At 37.1% G+C, this 21,262-nt stretch overlaps 1 protein-coding gene across 5 annotated transcripts in view; it reads left to right on the top strand.

Annotated features, from left to right (window-relative positions):
- The window catches only part of PTPRZ1 (protein tyrosine phosphatase receptor type Z1), a 183,089-nt gene that overhangs the window by 139,354 nt on the left and 22,473 nt on the right, over positions 1–21,262 (top strand). For 3 of the 5 annotated variants that reach the window (XM_045495438.1, XM_045495440.1, XM_045495441.1), the window contains 5 exons: positions 2,619–2,763; positions 10,619–10,710; positions 13,396–13,481; positions 16,410–16,430; positions 16,598–16,694. In XM_045495438.1, coding sequence (XP_045351394.1) covers positions 2,619–2,763; positions 10,619–10,710; positions 13,396–13,481; positions 16,410–16,430; positions 16,598–16,694 — 441 coding nt within the window. The remainder of the gene's footprint in view (positions 1–2,618; positions 2,764–10,618; positions 10,711–13,395; positions 13,482–16,409; positions 16,431–16,597; positions 16,695–21,262) is intronic. The other 2 variants (XM_045495439.1, XM_045495442.1) reach the window with 1 other exon arrangement.

The raw sequence follows: 21,262 nt of genomic DNA on the forward strand, positions 1-21,262 counted from the left end.
GGGCTCAAACTCATGACCCTAAGATCAAAAGTTGCATACTCTACCAATAGTGCCACAATTTCATGTGGTACCTCATCTTGTATAAAATACCAGATTTCATAATATGTGGTTAGCATGGATTTATCACTCTGACTCCTCAATGAAAGGGTTTATTTTAAAATCAGACCTCCCAGAGAACTTATGAGTAAAGTCTATATTACAAGATTATATGTGTGTGCATATATGTATACAATATGTGATATATGTGGTAATTTGTTACATATTTTATGTGTTATATATCTTACATATATATCACATGTATGATCAGACATATCTCATATATATGTATGCACATACATATACATAAATGAAAATGCATGTATCTACACACATACATACATATATACACCTATATACAAATTTCTATAAAGATCTGTGGTCATTGAAGACCTGTGTGATTATATAAGCACACTTTCTGTATAAATTAACGTACATTATTGGTCTCAAACTTTAATATGGATCAAAATCTCCTGGAAGATTTGTTAAAACACAGGTTGTTGGGCCTTGTCCAGAGAGTTTCTGATTCAGCAGATTTGTGATGGTTGGCATGGGGTGCAAAATTCGCATTTCTAACAAATTCCAGGTGATGCCAATGCCAGTATTCTGGGAATCACATTTCAAGAATGACTGACGTTGATAATGATATGAACCACTATTTGTAATTTCTAGGTACCAGGGGCTTTTCTAAGTGGATTATTTCATTGTTCAGCCACAAATTTTCCATTTAGCTAATAATAGTTATAATAGAAAAAGTGTGAAGACAATTATGTATTAAAACAAGATGGTTTCCTAAATTTTATAAGGAAACTCAGTGCATTCACCATCAGATTATTTAGGCTTCGAGATGAGCCTTGTTGCAATGTGTAATGACCAGAGCAAATGAGTAACAGTAGAAACTAAAGCCTGGGCTTCTCTCACAAGAATATGAACTACAGCTCAGGGATCAATGGATTTACAATATTTCCACTTTTTATTCAGCTTTGTGATTTTTAGTCATCCCTTTGCATTCTACTCTTTTCAGGCAAATCATTCAGAATTATAAGAAAAAATGTCTAAGAAAATATGAGTATCATTTGTCGTTTGATACATTTCTCATATGAGTGGGTTAAATTTTTGACCCTTTGTGTATCATCTTTCAGAAGGAAGCTACTGTTTTAAACCTTAAGTCCTCTGCCATTAGCTCTACCTCAGTGCTGTGTTCATGAATTTGTTACTCTCAAATTTATTTGTAAATCTTTAAATTAAATCAATTCCTTTTGTTCCCCTTATCGCTAAAGTAAGATAGTTGGTATAAAAGAACCTAATGTGCCAGCTATGTAGAAAGCGATGTAGACTCTCGTGGGGAACTGAAATGTTCTACTTAAAGAGCTCTTCCAGAACTTCTGCAGGCAGACGTGATGAGGGCTTTTACTTTGCAACAGTGTCAGTATGTCACCATGGCAGAGCAGTTCTGATGTGCCCTTGTCGTGCTTCCCCCCTGCACACACCTCAGTGTAGAAGGGAAGCATTGTGACTGGCCACTGATACACTGAAGTTCTGAAACTCTTTTGAACAACTTGGAAGGTTAGCTCCAGTTGCAATGATTTTGAAAGTGCTAGGATAATAATGCACCCAACTGGTCACAGATATAGTCATTTTCCATCTTTTGAAATTAACCCAAGAACAGACCTTAAGCTTTTCCATAATTTACACTTGCATATTTGAAAAGAATTTCTTCAACCTATGTACTCCTTCAGTTCCCATGCAATATTATTTTTCTTTTCTTTTTTTTTTTTAAGTTCATTTATCTATTTTGAGAGCATGAGTGTGTGCAAGCAGGGGAGGGGCCGAGAGAGAGGGAGAGAGAGAATCCCAAGCGGGCTCCACATGATCAGTATGGTGCCCAGTGCAGGGCTCGAACTCACAAGATCAAAACCTGAGCTGAAACCAAGATCAGATGATTAACTGACTGAGCCACCCAGGCACCCCGTATTTTTTTTTTTTTTTGATAGAGAAAAATAGTTGATAAGAAAGGCATTCAAAGTAACACTTCAAAAGCAACCTATATTTACAATGTAAATAGTTTTCTGGGTGAATGGCTATCCTAATGTAAGAAGGTTTTCCTAAGATTCTCTCTTTATGAAATTATTAATTGCTCCTAGCTGTTTATTTAATTGCAGGATTAGAAACCTTGTATTCAGATTAAGTTTGGAAACTCAAGATTATATATGGTACAGTAAGTAGCATTGTTTTTCCTGGCTATTTTATTTAAAAACTTGTTGTAATACTTCTTTTATTTTCTTATTTTAATACTTCTATTTCCCTTTTAACAAGCTTTTCAAGGCAGTATTATGCTCACTTCCTGCCACAGCACCCGTTCCTAGGTGCTCATCTCTGTTGGGACATTCTAAGTTCTTCAGCCTTACTTTTTAAGCTTTGTTTTACTCAAATTGGCTTATAATCATAGACATTCTTTGTATCATAGATTTGAAATTTTAAAGGAAAATAACAACAATGAAGGTTGCAAATACTCAGTTGAAAAATGTTGTGCCTTTTCCTTAAGCTTAAATATCAACTCTCTCGATTTTCTCTGACTACAGAGGCCAGTAATAGTAGCCATGAATCTCGTATTGGTCTAGCTGAGGGGTTGGAATCCGAGAAGAAGGCAGTTATACCCCTCGTGATCGTGTCAGCCCTGACTTTTATCTGTCTAGTGGTTCTTGTGGGTATTCTCATCTACTGGAGGTAAGTTGAATGCTTGTTTTAGAAATGTATTTCATAGAGCTCAGATTTTGCCTGTGTTTTTTTTTTGTTTTACCTGAAAGTTCTTCAAAGCATATTCACATAGCATATTCTCTTTTTCCTTGAGAGCTACCATTAATTTATCCAGCTAACGATGAATTAGGTGAATTTGTAAATCCAAAGACATAATAATATAATACTTGATTGTTTTTCATACACCAGTGAAACAATTAAAGGGTAAAATGGAGGAACCCTGGCTTAGTTAATATTTAATACAGTATTTTGACAGTTGTACTTTCATAGTAATCTAATTAACCTTCAAATGTTATCATAGCACTTAACATAAATCTAAGCTTCTCAGCCTAAATGCTCCAGCTGTTACAATTTCAAAAGTTATTATTTAGAAAAAACATAGTTTTTGCTATAGTAAAAACATGGTTTGTTTATAATTGTGGATTTTGTACAAGATGCACATCAGCTGCATGCTAATAGCAAAAACCGATAGCCCCATACACAAGAGTAAAAATCAAGCAATTAAAATATTAATATAATCAGAAAATAAAGTTGACTATATTAAGATGCATAGAATTCTAAAGTTAATTATAGCTTGCCTTGAGGATAAGATATAGTTTTGCTGTCATCAATATCCTATTAAAACTTTTGTTTATTGATTTTAATGTTTATTTATTTTGAGAGAGAAAGAAAGAGAGAGAGTGCACATGTGCAAGCAGGGGAGGGACAGAGAGAGAGAGAGGGAGAGAATCCCAAGTAGACTCTGCACTGTCAGTTCAGAGCCCGACACGGGCCCCATCTCAGGAACCGTGAGATCATGACCTGACCCAGAATCAAAAGTTGGGCGCTTAACTGACTGAACTGCCCAGGCACCCCAGTATCCTATTAAAACTTTTAAATTTTTTTTTTCAACGTTTATTTATTTTTGGGACAGAGAGAGACAGAGCATGAATGGGGGAGGGGCAGAGAGAGAGGGAGACACAGAATCGGAAACAGGCTCCAGGCTCTGAGCCATCAGCCCAGAGCCTGACGCGGGGCTCGGACTCACAGACCGCGAGATCGTGACCTGGCTGAAGTCGGACGCTCAACTGACTGCGCCACCCAGGCGCCCCTAAAACTTTTAAAGGACAAAGACGGTTGCACTCACCATAAGCTTCCCATCCCATGTCATTCAGAACACGCTGCAAATTAGGAAGTTTACTGGGGAAACAGTGTAAGTCAGTATAACTATTATAACTGTGTCTTGAAAAACAAAAACTTTACGATGATATAAGGAATCCTAGCTTTGTAATTTATTGCTTCGTTTTAAAAGAGAACTTTGTTCAGAAGATCTATAATTAATTCCTTTTTGTTTAGTAATGTCTCTCTGTAAGCTCATATGGCCACTCTTTATCTCTTTATGTGTTATCCTAAAACATATTCTCTCAGTTTATTCAAAAATATTTGCCATTTTTAAGGACTGTTTCTCATGTGCCTAGTACCATGTTGACTACTATGGAAAATATCAAAAACGGATGAATGAATGAGAGTCACTATCCTTGAGAAATTCATGCTTATTGAGAATTTTCTATGAAAAATGTATAACCTACTATACAAAAGTATACACACGACACCTGAAATCACTAATGTTAAGAGTGGTCAGGGAACAAAGGATCTTGATAGGCCAGGATGAGCAGAGTAAATGTAAAATGCTGGGCTTGCACTGGATAGGGTTCAGAAAGTGGAGATAAAGGAGACAGCTTTCCAGGCAGGAACACAGCAGGTGGAAAGAACAGGAAGCAGGAGTCAGCTGGGTGTGTCTGAGACAGGCCTGGGGCAGGTAGTTGCATGTAGTTGGACACGGGTGGACTAAGGTAGAATGTTTTCATGATCAACTGTATTTCATATCCAACAACCTTTACAGAAAAGAGTAAACTGCAGTAAGAGAACAGATCCTACTTTTGTTACCATATGTGAGTTGGTGGTCTATTTTGTCCATAACATGATGCAAACAAAGCTGCTTTCTTCACTGGTTCCTATAATTGCCAATGACTCTTTCTACAGAAGATTCCATGCTCAGCAGAGTACCGTGAACACAGTACATGATTTATACATGTTTTTTCAACAAGAATTCATATTGCTTTTCTCCATACTCCCCACTCGGTTTGTTGGCCAAACTTTTTATCAACCTTGATGTGTTCAGATTACTGGCTTATATTTAATCTGATTTTCCCTGGCAAACCAATGTTTGAAGTTATTTGGAATTAGAGGTAAAATTTTTTTAAATAAGATGGAAAGTAAGCCCAAATTCTACTTCACAGTGAAGAGTGTTAGAATAAATTTCCGATAGAAATGTCAATCTTAAGATTGAAATAAGAATGAGAGTTTTGATCTTTGTTACTTAGTATTTCAAGTTTATTTTTTGTAGATTTGAAAGTGTCTTATTTAATATGATTTGATATTTCATGGAAAATTAAAATCTGGAATGGTATTTATTTTCCATTAATAATGCATAATCTCATCTGGATTATGTGGAGAAAAAAGATAAAATTACTAGTTGAAAAATACTAATTTGACCTTCACCAACAAGATGTTTCTCTTTTCCTCACAAATAACACTTTATGTACCTTGAACACAGAGTGCATTAGCTTAAAAAATGAGCACTCTGATGATTTTATGTATATATTTTATATCTGTCTGTCAAACGTTCTGATCAAATCTGTCACTCTTTTACTTACCCATTTCAAAATTTAACACCTCTGCCCTCACATCCATTTGAAATTAATTCACTTCAAAATGTAACTTTTTAGATCAGGGATACACCAGGGGTATTAGTTGGTGCAACACAAGATGACTATATTAGTGCCTTCTTCGGGGTTTTTGTGAATATATTCAAATTTTGATGTAGACCCATTTGTAAACAATATGATTTCACTAGCCAGTATGGAAACATTTTAGACCTTTGTGGAAAGCACAGCCTGTGTGGAAAGGTTCAAAATAGAATGGCATACCAACAAAAGTCCTCATAGTAACATGGTCCTTATGAGTTTTTCCAAGCTGATATATTTAAATGTTTTTCTAATCTAATTTCTTAGGATAAAAAATTACTGTAAAGTGGTATAATAAGTCTTTTTTTTTTTCTTTTTTGTCTCTTTACCCAATTCAAAGCGGTCCCTGAGGTTTTGTGTAAGCCTTGAGAGAAAGCATGTTGTAGTAGGAAGACAGAACAAATCTGGATCCCTTCCTCATTTCTGCCTGGCGTTTGTTACGTGGTCTTGGGCATGTCACTTATCCACCTGGGAACTGGTTTTCCTCTCTGTGCCATTTCGGGGGAGGTTCACTAGATCATTTTTAAGATTGCAGTCCGAGCTTCTTTAGAGATTCTGTGATGAATGCAGCATAATGAATAAATATGGTTTTATATTTGTATAAGGATCCAAAAAATGGAAATACATTTCTAGCTTTTAATTCCAAATACTTACTGTGATGAAAAGGTGTAAATCAAATAATCAGATTAACATTGATTGATAGGACCTATGTCTACAAGTTTAAAACAGTCATCACTTTTTTCATTATGGCTGAGTGATAATTAGCAAGAGACATAGTTATCAACACTTAGCACATAGACGTGAAGACATTCACTGCTTATACAGAACAGATGGACTATAGATATTGAATCTTGTCATACATTAAATAATGTGCCCTGAAATTATTTTCCAGATGTTTTAAGGTAGAATTTACATGAGCCAAGTCGTAAGTTTCTAAGATACAAAATGACTTCAGTAAGGAAGATTTTCAAAAAGTTCTTTTTAAAGAAGACAAAGGGCAAATTTTTGAGAGCTTTTTTAAGAGTTAAAATCTAAAAACTATCAAAGGCATAATCAACAAAACGGCACTCCATCAAAAACAGTATAAAAAAGAACTTCCCATAGACAGTTGTTTTGGCTTTGGGGAGAGGGAGGAAGAGCAATATGAATTCTCTCATGGTCTGAAATTCAAATTTGTGAGTCACACAGGGTCGCTACCAACCCAAAATGGAGGCCTCCCGTGACCATGCTGCCTCTTAAGTCGAATGTCACTTCCTAGGGAAAACTGCACTATAAAGTGGACTGAATATAATACGTGTGACTTTCCTCAAAGCTTTATCCTACACTATTTTAATTTTGATTTTTCCCACTTACAAGTTTTTTGGTATGATTTTATAACGTTCTTTTGTTATGCAAATAACACTAATGGACCACTTATTTGCTTAAACCAACAAATATTTGTTTACATAGCTTAAAAGAGTAGAGTTGGTATTTACCCAGATCCTACAATGAATATTTAACATGTTAAACCCTAATACCAATAAGTTTCAACTTACCTTTTTCTATTCCATGAGGGCTGCCTTCTTCCCATTTTCTCAGAGCCATCCTCTATCTACTTATCCAGCCAGCCAGCCAGCCAGCCAGCCACCCATCCACCCATCCATCCATCCATCTTCCTCTAGCTATATATATTTCACTTCTCCTTCCCAAATATCTTGAGATTTTAAGTTATCCCATTTGAAGCACAGGTAGGCAAGAAGTCTGGGATGCAACTGAGTAACTTATGGTTGGTGGGATTTACTTGCTGCTGGAAATCCATCTAATCATTAACACCTTGGCACTGTTTTCAGAGTTGGGCTTACATAAATCAGAAGACATGGCCCCATCTTTTAAAAAATATAGTGCGGATATAGGCACAAAACAAATATATTGCAAGATAATTACCCTGACAATCAGTAAAGAAAAAAAAAAATTTAAAATCGTCTAGCAGAGAGTTCAGGAAGTGAAGGCCATCCTTGGATTAATTAAACATATTTTTCAAAATAGTCTTTGTAAAGGTGAAGGTGAACCAAAGTTTGTGTTGGGTGCAGTGAAAACAGAGAAACTGGAATGCTAGAGGCAGCTTAGGAATGAGAGGCTTTTTTTGCTTTAAGTTGATTCATTTATTTTGAGAGAGAGAAAGAGAGAGCAGGGGAGGGGCAGAGAGAGAGGAAGAGAGAGAGACTTCCAAGCAGGCTCCGCTCTGTCAGCGTAGAACACAACACAGGACTCAGTCTCACAAACTGTGAGATCATGACCTGAGCTGAAATTAAGAGTTGGATGCTTAACCAACCTGGGCCACCCAGGTGCCCCAGAAATGAAAGGCTTTTTCACAGAGAAGATACCATTGAGCTGCCTTTATGGAAGATAGTACTCGTGAGTAAGGCATTTTGGTCAGGAGAACCATATTTGAAGCAGGGAGGAGAAAGTGAGGACAGGACAAGGCATATTTAGAGATCTACAACTTGTTTGTATTTGTGGAGTATAAACTTCAAGAAGAAAGTCAAAAGGGGTGAGGGCCGTAGATAGATAGCATTTAAGTACTGAAAGATCTTGGGCACCATTAGCTAAATAAAACCTGTCAGGTACAGAAATAGAGCCAAGATGTCAAAGTAACAGGGAGATAGATTTTTGGCTTGATACCAAAAAAAATAACAGCAGGAGGCCTAACAGTGGAATGGGATGGCCTCCTCTTGCACTACCCTTTAGAGGGACTTAGAATGAGTTTTCAGTTAGGACGAGAAAGCAATATGTGGCAACTAAAGATGTCCTCATAAAGGACTCCTTGTCACCGGAGATGATCTTTCTATGTCAGAGATGCTGTCCAAGAAATTCTTCTGTCTGTGGTGATGTTGCAGCAGGTTCCTTAAGACATTTTACAACTTTAAGATTCATTGAAAAATAAATAGAAACCCCTTTACCAGCTTGTGTAACCCCATTTTAGTGGAATCAAAGAGATTTAACTCTGTGATCTTAAAAGAGGTATCAAACCCAGTGTTTTCCTGTTGTGTCAGAACATGCTACCAAACTTGCCCGCTAGTTTCTGCTCCAGTCTGGCTTCAGGTGGGCTCCAGTGGAGACTTTCAGTGGGACAGTTGGTCACGAGACCTGTGGCCCTCGTCCCTCCCATTGTTCCTAGTCGGTTGTACTCTTTCCGCTTTCCAGGAGGTGAACCTGGCTCAGGCCCCCTCGACATTGGATTCGACACGCACTCATCTTCCTCCTGTCCCACCTGTTCTCACTAGAAGACATTCTTGTGTTGTCTTGATCGTGTCCTCTTGTCAAAGGCTTATACGATCCCAGCAGGGGGCTAGTCCTTACTATGCACGTTGTTGCTTTTGGGTGGTTCTGTTGGTTTTTGTTTGTTTTTGGGGGTTTGTTTTTTGGTTTTTTGGTTTTTTTTGCTTGTGACATTAAGATTATAAATAAACTACATGATCTTATACTAGTCATAGCAGTGAATTCATTGAACAAATATTTTGGGGCACAGGCAACTTTAAGTTTGGGGGGACTTACTGCTGTTCTTTGCACTGAGGCATAACACTGCATTAAGTCAGACCACCTTGCCTTTGCAGGGCTCACATTCTGATGAGGGACGACCAACTAAAAACATGTAAGACAAACACATAAGTAAGGAATTTTGGAAAGTGCTAAGTGCCATAAAGCTGACAAAAGGCCAAAGAATAGTGATGTGGTGGGATGAGCTGGTACTTTTAGTTACCACGGTCAGGGAAGGATTGTCACAGGAAGTACAAAAACAATGGGAAGGAGGCAGGTGGCCAGAAGAAACGTCAAGAGCCAAGGCCCCAAGGTGACACTGATGGAGCCTCTTGGAAGGAGGAGCAGAAGACCAGTGTGGGCCTGAGCCTAGTAGTAGGGGACGTTGGAGAGGACCCCAGAGGCAGGTGGGGGACCAGGTCATAGAGGGTCTTATAGCCCTTGGTGAAATAACTGAATATCATTCCGATTCCACTGGGGAAGCCACTGAAGAATTTTACACAGGGAACTGATTACTGAAAGAATGTTACAGTTGAGGTGTGTCCTCATAAGAACAAATGTTACGTTAAAGCTCATTAGAATAAATATCTTGTAGCTTGAATCTTAAATGGAAAGTGAGATTGGCATCTTTACTCACACAGATATTTCTAGTTAAACTTAAATACTCATGAATAACATTTCATATAAATTAAATGACCCACATCAAAGAGTGTCATTAGCAGTTTTAATTATCTAAATTTTTTTAATTAAGTGTGGTTTGCATTAGTTTAAAGCAGCAGTTGGTTCTTTGCTCTTCTCAATAGTTTGTGGTCTGCTCTTACCAGATGTTACTCTTATTATCTGAATGAAAATAGATTCAGGTGACATTGTAGGTCATAGTTGTCGTTGATTCCAAATATATTCATTCTCAAAACGCTCATCAACAAGGCTAGCATCTGTTGGAAAGAAAATCACGCCTGTTTTTGGTTACATGCTCATTATTTCCTCACTTTGTTCTGTCATTACTGCATTCTCATGCTCTCAGTATAAAGCTGCCTTCCTTGTCCATCAAAATATCACCGCTGTCAAATCTCACTTCCACAGTCATAGCTGCCTTTTCCTAGCAGCTGGATTGCTCAGAAAGGTGTGGTCACTTAATTATGGAGTGAAAAGAGCTCTGGGCCTGGTTTCTCTTCCAGTCTGGTCCAGTCCCCTGTTGCTGGTGTATAGCAACAGTGGGAGAGTAACCAGGGTGATGAGGTGTCCTTATCCTAGCAAAATACTGTTTGGTACCAGCTACGACTGCAAATGCCACCTCTGCTTTCGGCGTGTGTCTGGTATCTACTCACTCGTATGCATCTGGCACATGTAAAACTGAGATAAACTTGGAGGCCGTACAATTCTTTAATGCTTTGTGTTTTGTAAAATACAGATTCCCATTTATGTTTTAATTCTGGAGATTTCTGTTGTAATTTTCAAGCAGTTTTCAGCTCAGAAGTTGTCTTATGGCAGCTAGTACATAAATTGCTTTCTTTTCTTTCCAGGAAATGTTTTCAGACCGCACACTTTTATTTAGAGGACAGTACCTCCCCTCGAGTAATATCCACACCTCCAACACCTGTCTTTCCAACTTCAGGTAATAGCTTAAGGTGTGACCATAAGTAGCTGGTAGATGTTGAATGGAAAGCATATGCTGGAAGGTTTGTCCCTGTTGCAGTGCTTTGTAAATGGCTCTAATGTAGACGAGTAATACTTCTGAAGCCGGGTGTCAGGCCCCCAGGTTTCTGCCTTGTTCTCATTAATTTTGGACATTCTTAGCCAGGTAGACAATATGGCAAAATAACTCAAGACTGTTCAGATATAATGTTAACATGAACATAGCAATAAAAGATTATTTAAGAATAAGGCTGACCTTCGTCGTTTCCATTACTTAAATGGAAACCTGAACAACAAAAGTCAGGATAAAGCAATGCAGTAAGGGTGAATAGGACAGAATAAGAAAAGCAAGGATAAAGTTTCGTTTCCTTCTGATCATCTGAAATTATGTGAGAAAATCTCCCTTAATTATGTTAGGAAAAAAACTGTAAAATGGTGGGGTAGAAGGAAAACATGAGCGCACAAAGAAATGTGTAATTGCCTGAAATACTTAAAGCCACAATGTCAAACAGTTTGAGTACCTGGGGAAATATCGACTATTTTTAGCAGAACTTACCTGGTTAACAATACTCAAGAATTAGCCAGGGTCATTTTGACTGAGACGTCCATTGACCCTGGAGTTCACACTGTAAGATCACAGACACTTATTTAATTAACATTTCATAACATTTCAGAATGAAAAGCAGTAACAATAAAGGAATTGCCCAGAAAAATGTGAACTTCGGAAAAAGCCCCTGAAGGATAGAGGAAGAAATAAAGACACAGAAAACCACCAAACTAAAATAGAAGGGAAAAAATTGACAACGTGGCTATTTTACAGAGACCTCTTTTTAAATTGATACTCTTTAGGTTATTGTTAGAGGCCCAAGTTCCACAAGATGTCATTTTCTGAAATCTCATGATTTAAAAAACATAAAACACAAAGAGAAGCGATTTCTGTGTAATTCTCAGCAGGGATAGGAATTAGAAGTGTTTGGCTCTTTTCCGTCTTTTGTCCACTCTGAGTCTTTAGCCATCACTGTCTTATTTCTGGGTTTTTTTCTGTTAAAATTCTGTATAGTTACTTGAGTACAGCACAGTTTCTCGTCAGCATATTAAGAGTTGTGAGATTGACGGCTGTCTGTTATCTGTTGCATTTTGATTCACTTCACTTTCAAACATACCTCTTCTACAGACTCCCCCAGCATGTGGGAGCACATTAACATGATATTATCCGAAGTATCCAAAGTCCAGTGTAATTTATTATTAGCAGTAAATAATCCCAAATCAGGACCCTGTCCAGGAAACCCAGAATCTCCTGTTCTACTTCTCAGAAGGGTTGTGATCAAGGGCATTTCCTCATTTCACCTGTGCTCCACATCACCCAAATAAGCACCTTTTCATGTACGATCAGAAATTGGATATGTTGGTCTCACTCACTTGCAGACCAGTCTGTGAAAGAACTAACCAAAATACACAAGTGTAAATAAAAAGTAGTCAGTTTGTGAAAAGAGGTTAGGTGTGCAGGATAATATCTATGGGTTTGAAGGACCTTTACCAGAAGAACTGATGATTTAGATGTGACAAGCTATTTCTGTTTTCTTGTCTAATTATAAAAGCTACTTCCAGGCAAGATCCTTCCGTAGATGTGAAGGCAGATTTGCACCTTTGTCTAGTGTTTCTTAAGCTTAACTGGCTAATTCAGTTTTAGTATTCAGGTACACTCACGGAAGGGAGAGAACAGATGGATTCTACTTTTTTAAAAAATCAACAAATTCTTGGTAACTGAAGCTTAAAAATATTAAAGGGCCTAGATGCTGAACATCTGTTGATGTAAATAAGTGTTTCTAGAGAAATGTGTTTGATGTTTCCTTGTCAGAGAAATCACTTGTGAAATCGCATACTGTGAACTAGTGATATGTTTAATCCAAGAAAGTCTTTCCAGAGGAGGGAAAGAGAAAAAACAGAGCCAGTTAAAATAATTTGGCCCCTTCACAATTAATTAACAGATCCAATGACATTGTTTACATAGCATATTTTTAAGTAAGAGTTCCTGAAATTTTACATATTAAAAGTCCCAAAGGTTTTTGACGTTATCCTTAATGAATAGTCTGCATGTCAATGTTTTCTATTATTTGTAGAGAAAAATAAAAAATGTTTTTGAATGTAAACATCTGACTATATAACTGTAAAACATTAAATTATGTTAAATTGAAATTACAACACATATTATGTTTAGTTCTTGGCAAAATTGAAAATATATTATTTCTGCATTTTTTTTTTACCCAGAACTCACATTCGTGTTAATGTATTAAATGTAAATGCAACTTCTACTCATGTTAAAGAATGTTATCCATAAAAAGATGCAGTCCATTGATAAGATGTGAGGCTTTGGTGGAATTTATCATTTAACATTAAAAATTCTTGTTTCTTTAGAGTATGAAAGGAAAAGAGATCCATGATCAAATCAGAATTATATAATGCAAGTTATTGATAGTAAATACAGAGAAACTTGGTAACCATTGCTTAATGTTTCATTGGATGCTGAGATTCACTCGGGATTGTAGGAATGCTTGAACTTTGAAGTTGCTTTAGAAGAAGGCATTTTATAAATCTTTGTAAGTGAGAGGCATATTCCTTTCTGTTGAATTATCTTTTCCAAACAAATTGTTTTTTATTTACTTAGATGATGTTGGAGCGATTCCAATAAAGCACTTTCCAAAGCATGTTGCAGACTTACATGCAAGTAGTGGGTTTACTGAAGAATTTGAGGTATGATTTTAATAAACTTATTTGAAATAATACAAAAATAGTAAATTTAATAGCAGTAGGCTATTTCTTGACCTAAAAACACTGAAACTATTTTCACTTCTAGAAAGAATACTAGTTCCATAATCACTTATGTGTTTAAGAGATGTGTTATGATTACCATATAATTTAGAAAATTGGTTTTCCATTTTAAAAACCAAGTCATACTAGTAGAAAAAAAAATTTTTAATTTTCTCCCATAAAGTACAGAATTCCAGTATCCTTCTTTTAATCTGAATTAGTAACACTGATTCTTTTTAATTTCCTAAATTATACAAATTATACTAAACTACTAAATTTCATGATTTTCAAGCAAAGTACTTATAAACTCTTAGTTTTCCACCATTGTAAGTACAGAAGCATTTCATTTACAAGGTATAATACAAGTAATAAATATTATACAAGGGAAGGTCCCATCTTCTTAAGAAAATATGCATTTCTAAAAAACATTTGAACTGCATAATCAGTAAAAATTTTTCTAGCAATGTTCCGTAAAACACTCATATTTAGAAGTGGCAGAGAAATTTGCTGCAAATTTACCATGGCGCACTGAACCATCAGTTAAGCAGATTTTTCAAAACAGGGTACTGTAAGCCCAGAGTTAACAATGACAACCACAAAAAAATAAAAGTTACCGTTATGCAGCACTCCTTAATAATGCCAGTCCTTGTACTAAATGCTTTTATATTTAGTCTTCACCCGGCTCTAGAAGTTATTTGTTTTTATTTCTATTCATACTACTGATGAAATCAACTTCCACAGAAGTTAATTAACAAGTCATAACTAGCAGGGCTAGACCACTCACCGTGATGAGCACCAAGTAATGTGTAGAATTGTCGAATCGTTGTACTGTACGCCTGAAAATAATATAGCATTACATGTTAATTATGCTTCAGTTTAAGTAATTAATTTCTAAAAATAGCAGTGCTGGGTTTCAAACGTAGGTCCGTGATTTTAAAACATACATACATACTTTAAACAAATTTTTTTAAGTTTATTTATTTATTTTGAGAGAAAGAGAGAGAGGAAAGGGCAGGGAGAGTATCCCAAACAGGCTCTGCACTATCTGCACAGAGCTTGACTTGGGGCTTGAACCCACAAACTGTGAGATCATGACCTGAGCCAAAAAACAAGAGTCAGATGCTTAACAGATGGAACCACGTAGGCGCCTCCGTGGCCTACCTACATTTTCCATTCCAGAAAGCAAGGGATCTTCAGCCTTCCCTCTGGCCCCTCCCTTCTAAGAAGTGTCACATTGCTTTTCTGTCTCCCCCTCAACCCGGAAGTGCTCTATGGACCTCCCCCTCTGAAGCACTTTGAGCTCTGATCCTGATGAGAGAGTGTCCCACTCTCCCCTTGCACCCCGCAACTGCTTCCCAGGAGTCACATCAACCAAGATATATTTAGGGAAGGAAAATGCCGTAGGTTAGAAAGCTTTAAGAAATCAAGGGAAATAGAAGTGAAATGTGATATATTTTCACTAAATTAAAAATAATAGAAGCCAATTCATTTAATTTTAAAAGAAATCTAAGTCATAGCTACACTGAAATAGCGGTGTGGGGTAATGACCAAGTAAAGTGGAATAATATAAAGAATTATGTATTTAAAACATCAAATTATTTTTTCTTACTGTAATAGAGGTTAGAGGGTGGGTGGTGCCTTGTTAACTCACAGAAACTATCAGGCTCAGAAACAAAATCGCAATTGAAAGAGGGAGACTGGGTCAAGGATCTAATTTTCCAAATTTTAAAAATCACGAGGAAAAGTAGATAATTTATAATAAAACTTGCTGCTGACATATGCACAAAGGCAGATTCATAGTTTTTACAATCATAAGATAATTTTCAATATTATGAAGCAGCTCATAATTAAATTAATAAAATAGCCTCACATTTTTACTCAAAAGTGTATTCTTAATTCCATTGCTCTTATCTCACAGTCTGATTCAAGAAAACGTTTCACTAACTTAATAATTAGTTTAACAGCTGGTAATACTATGCCTTTTAAGTGTTCATAACATGAAATTGTTTGTAAATCTAGAGTGAGAAGGGCTTGCCGTATTGCTGTAGAAGAGGCCTTAAAGGGTTATCTGGACAGAGGCCGGGCCATTTGCTGAGGAGTCACATTCACATTTGGGCTATATACTTTCTCAAAAATTATAAAGGTTTTATCTTACTGTCTTAATGCTAAATTATTATAAATTCCTGCCTAATGTATTTAGATAGAAAACATCTCTGGAAAGGATTTTAATTCATTTTAAAAGATAATTGGCAGAAATAATTTTTCTGTACCCACGGAAGTTTAAATTAAAAAGAAGTCTACTCATTAAATATGTAGAAAGTAATGCTATCAACATCAAAATGATATAATATGTGTGATAAAAAAATTCAGAAGAATTTGTAATGTTCTGACAACGCTAAATCTGTTGCAGACCACCAAATAGGAAGATATTTACTCTTTAAAATTACCCTAAATAAATAAAATACGTATATATATATGTGTGTCACTAATTCAGAGTTTCAAATAGTGCTATCGTGGTCAAATAAAATGTTATTTGGATATTAGCAAATCTGACTAATCCAACAAAATGTGCCATCAAATATATGGTTTTTCTCATCTGCATTTTTTATATTCATCATATTATTATACCACCGTACCGTTTTAAAAGTGTTATTTTTTTCCTTTTACATAATTTTAAGGTTCCAAACTGTTAGAAATTTCTATTTGCATGCAACTGTTTGAAACATTCTGTTTTGTTGCTATTTGACAAATGTATTTATTGCATGATCATAGTTTTCCATTGTAAACCTAATATGAACGCTTTTTTTTCTCATTTGTCGTGTGCTGTGGAATTTGATTTCTTTACTTTTTTGGCATTCATTCCCTCATTAGACACTGAAAGAGTTTTACCAGGTAAGGCATTATTTCACTGCATTTTCTTTTAGTCAAGAAATAGTTATAACATGTAAAAAAAAATTGGGGGGGGATAGACTAATTTGTTTTGTCCTCTACATTATATTTTGAAGGCACTTTGTTTGAAAGGATATGTGTTAAAATGTTATACATAAATTTCTTTACAGGAGGTGCAGGGCTGTACTGCGGACTTAGGTATCACAGCAGACAGCTCCAATCACCCAGACAACAAGCACAAGAACCGCTACATAAATATCGTTGCCTGTAAGTATCTCCTTAATGCAGCCCTGACATTATCATGGTCACTCTCGTGCTACTCAGCGCTGTCCGGCAGTCTGACGGCAGACCTCAGTAGAGCTGTGTCAGGGGCTTTGGCATCAGGCAGTAAGACTTCTGTTAGACAGTATATAGCATTCTACTGCTCTGACTAAAATACATTCTGCAATTAGTGATAGGTTTCTTTATTTTAAGTTTATTTTTATTTATTTCAAGAGAGAGAGAGAGCACAAGCAGGGGAAGGGCAGAGAGAGGGAGACAGAATCCCAAGCAGGCTGCGCACGGGCAGCACAGAGCCCGATGTGGGGCTCAGACTCAAGAACCGTGAGATCATGACCTGAGCTGAAGTCAAGAGTCAGACGCTTAACCGACTAAGCCACCCAGGCACCCCAATGATATGTTCCTTTTAAACAAAACAAACTGAAATTTTAATCCAGGCCTTTCTTCAGACATGATGGGCTATAAATCTGTTCTTACAGTGTCTGTCATTATTTATATTCCCTGTTCCCATTTTCACGTAAGATCTGTTTACTTCTATGTGAGTTTACTAATCAAATGAGATTTTCTTTAGATTTTATTTTTCCTTCTACCCTTTTCCTCCCTTTCTTGCCATTCGTCCCAGGGTCCTACAAAGGGCTAGTTGGTTTCTTTTTTTTTTTTAATGTTTTATTTATTTTTGAGAGAGACAGAGAGAGAGCGCACACGCTAGTAGGGGAGGGGCAGAGAGAGAGGGAGACACAGAATCCAAAACAGACTCCAGGCTCTGAGCTGTCAGCACAGAGCCTGACGCAGGGCTTGAACTCACGAACTGCGAGATCATGACCTGAGCCGAATTTGGACGTTTTAACCAACTGAACCACCAGGGGCCCCTAGTTGGATTGTTTTTATTCCTTCTTTCCCTTTATTTCCTTCTCTGTTCTTTCTTTTTCTCCTCAATGACTAGCTGTCTCTTTTGTTTAATGCAAATTTACCTATTTTTCCTATGAAATTACAGTCTTCCTTCTATCTTCTTACAGCACCTCATGTTTACATATGTTCCCTTTTATTTTCTTTATATTCCCCCTCCATCTCTTGAAATCCATCCACATCCCATCCCCTGAAAATTATACCTTTTCTCCTTCCTTTTATATTCAGTGGGTCTCCCTGAATCCTATGAACACCAGCTTGGTTATTTAAATTCCAGTTCTTTTCTAGTTTCTGGAAGCCAATGAAACCGTACTCCCCTTTTAAAGAAGTTTTTATATACATCCCAGTTAGTTAACATACAGCATAATATTAGTTTCAGGTGTACAATAGAGTGATTCAACACTTGAACACAACACCTGGTGCTCATCACAAGTGCTCTCCTTAATCCCCATCACCTATTTCACCCATCCCCCCCCCAACCCGCTCACCTCCCCTCTGGTAACCATCAGTTCTCTGTAGTTAAGAATCTGTTTCTTGGTTTGTCTCTCTCTCTCTCTCTCTTTCTCTCCCTTTGCTCCTTTGTTGTGTTTCTTACATTCACATATGAGTGAAATCATATGGTATTTGCCTTTCTCTGACTGACTTATTTCACTCAGCATAATACTTTACGTCTGTCCATGTCATTGCAAATGGCAAGATTTCATTCTTTTTTTATGGCTGAGTAATATTCCTGTGTGTGTGTGTGTGTGTGTGTGTGTATGTGTAATGTATGTGTGTGTGTGTGTGTGTGTGTGTATATATATATATATATATATATATATATATATATATATATATCTGTGTGTGTGTGTATACATACACACAAAAACACTAATTCAAAGGGATACATGCACCCTGATGTTCAAGGCAGCATATATATATGGTATATATATCATACCTTCTTCATCCATTCATCAGTCAGTGGACACTTAGGTTGTTTCCATAATTTGACTATAGTAGATAATGCTGCCTTGAACATCAGGGTGCATGTATCCCTTTGAATTAGTGTTTTTGTATCCTTTGGGTAAATACCTAATAGTGCTCTTGCTGGATCATAGGGTACTTCTATTTTTAACTTGTTTTTATGCTTTTTTTTTAACTTGTTTTATTTTTTATTTTTTATTTTTTATTTTGTTAAATTTATATCTAAATTAGTTAACGTATAGTGCAACAATGATTTCAGGAGTAGATTCCTTAGTGCCCCTTAACCATTTAGCCCATCCCCCCTCCCACAACCCCTCCAGCAACCCTCAGTTTGTTCTCCATATTTATGAGTCTCTTCTGTTTTGTCCCCTCCCTATTTTTATATTATTTTTGTTTCCCTTCCCTTATGTTCATCTGTTTTGTCTCTTAAAGTTCTCATATTAGTGAAGTCATATGATTTTTGTCTTTCTCTTACTAATTCCATGTAGTTGCAAATGGCAAGATTTCATTCTTTTTGATTGCTGAGTAATACTCCATTGTATATATATACCACACCTCCTTTTCCATTCATCCATCGATGGACATTTGGGCTCTTTCCATACTTTGGCTATTATTGATAGTGCTGCTATAAACATAGGGGTGCATGTGTCCCTTTGAAACAGCACACCTGTATCCCGTGGATAAATGCCTAGTAGTGCAATTGCTGGGTCGTAGAGTAGTTCTATTTTTAGTTTTTTGAGGAACCTCCATACTGTTTTCCAGAGTGGCTGCACCAGCTTGCATTCCCATCTATTTTTAACTTTTTGAGGAACCTCCATACTGTTTTCCATAGTGGCCACACCAGTTTGCATTCCCATCAACAGTACAGAAGGGTTCCCATCTCGCCACATTTTGCCAACACCTGTTGTTTCTTGTGCTGTTGAGTTTAGCCATTCTGACAGGTGTGAGGTGATATCTCATGGTAGTTTTGATTTGCATTTCCCTGGTGATGAGTGATGTTGAACATCTTTTCATGGGTCTCTGTGTCTTTGGAAAAATGTCTATTCATGTCTTCTGCCCATTTTTAATTGGATTATTCATTTTGGGGGGAGGAGGATTGAGTTGTGTCAGTTCTTTATATATTTTAGATACTAACATTTAATTATCACAGTTTCTTAAAAATTTTTTTTACATTTTTTTTTATTTTTGAGCGACAGAGGGAGAGCACAAGTGTGGGACGGGCAGAGAGAGGGAGACACAGAATCCGAAGCAGGCTCCAGGCTCCGAGCTATCAGCACAGAGCCGGATGCGGGGCCCAAACCCACAAACTGTAAGATCATGACCTGAGCTGAAGTCGGACGCTTAACTGACTGAACCACCCAGGCACCCCTAATTATCACATTTTCTTAAATAGTTTGGACAGATGCTGCTTCCTTCCTACAGGGCTCACACAGATTTTTATTAGAAGGATTTAGTAGCACGTTCTGCTTCATGTTTGTCCCCCTCAACCAAAGCAACCCTCCTGGCTGCACATAAAAACTCAGTTGCTTCTTGGAGAGGGTGAAGTTATCAAATGATTCCCTCTACAAGCTAAATAGAAAGCACCTACCAGGTAATTAAGAAGGGGATGGAGACTAACATTTGTTGTATACCTTCATCATGCCTAGCTCTGTAAATATATTAGTTCATTTAATCCCTAAGATAATCCTGCACAATAATACTATTGTAAATACTATTGTAGACTTGAAGAAAAACAACCCAGAGAATTTGCCCAGTAATACCCCTCTGAAAGTATTAGAACCAAAATACAAAAAACAAAAACACCAGGTCAGCCTGGCACCAAGCCCATCTCTCCATTGCCACATATATCTATTTCTGTAATACATTCCCTGCACTTGGTGAGCTGCTGTTGTCACAGAAGCATTACAATCAGGATGTCTCTCTAATTGTCACGGTTTGGACTGTATTCACTTCTTCATCCTTGAAAAGAATAAATAAATTCTGCCCTGTGAAACTACCAATTTTCCTGCTAGTAACACTTTGCTTTCTAATTATATCGCTCCTCCAAGTACATATAATCTCCCTGTAGATCCGAAGGTAATCTCAACCTCCTCATTTCAACATATCTTAATTGCCTTAGTACACCATGTATAAGTTACCATAGTTTTCACCCCCTTTAAATAGACAGTGTGAGACCCATGCGCCCTGTTCTCGGGCAGCCATTCTCCTGCCTGGCTGTGCACTAGCAGGTCTTTGAGGTTGTCCCCTTGAAAGAGCTGTTTGCTCTAACCATTCAAAGAAACTTCCTAAGTCCCTTCTCCTTCTCTGTCTACCTTCTCTTCCTCCACCAGCCTCCAGTTCAGAGTGTACATGCTGTCTTCCTTCCTTAGCTTTCTAAGACACCCCAACACTCTTCTCTCCCTGTCGACTGTTCACAGCCCCAAGATCCATCTTTGGAAACCATCTAAGATGCCAATGTCGCATTCCAACCATTATGAAAACGTTTATTATCATCCCAAACTAACACAATCTCTGTCTTCAAGTGCCCCCCTCATACTTTGCACCACACTTGACGCCTGAACATATTCTTTCTATATGTCTGTTCTCATCATCTGCATTAGAAACCTTGTTGAAAGCAGAAGCGCTTGTTATATTTGTCACCTCTGTAATCCGTAAAACCTACTGAAAGTAAATTATATTTGCATTGA

The sequence above is a fragment of the Leopardus geoffroyi genome, chromosome A2, assembly GCF_018350155.1.
Source record: "Leopardus geoffroyi isolate Oge1 chromosome A2, O.geoffroyi_Oge1_pat1.0, whole genome shotgun sequence".
In the NCBI taxonomy this organism is placed as follows: Eukaryota; Metazoa; Chordata; class Mammalia; order Carnivora; family Felidae; genus Leopardus; species Leopardus geoffroyi.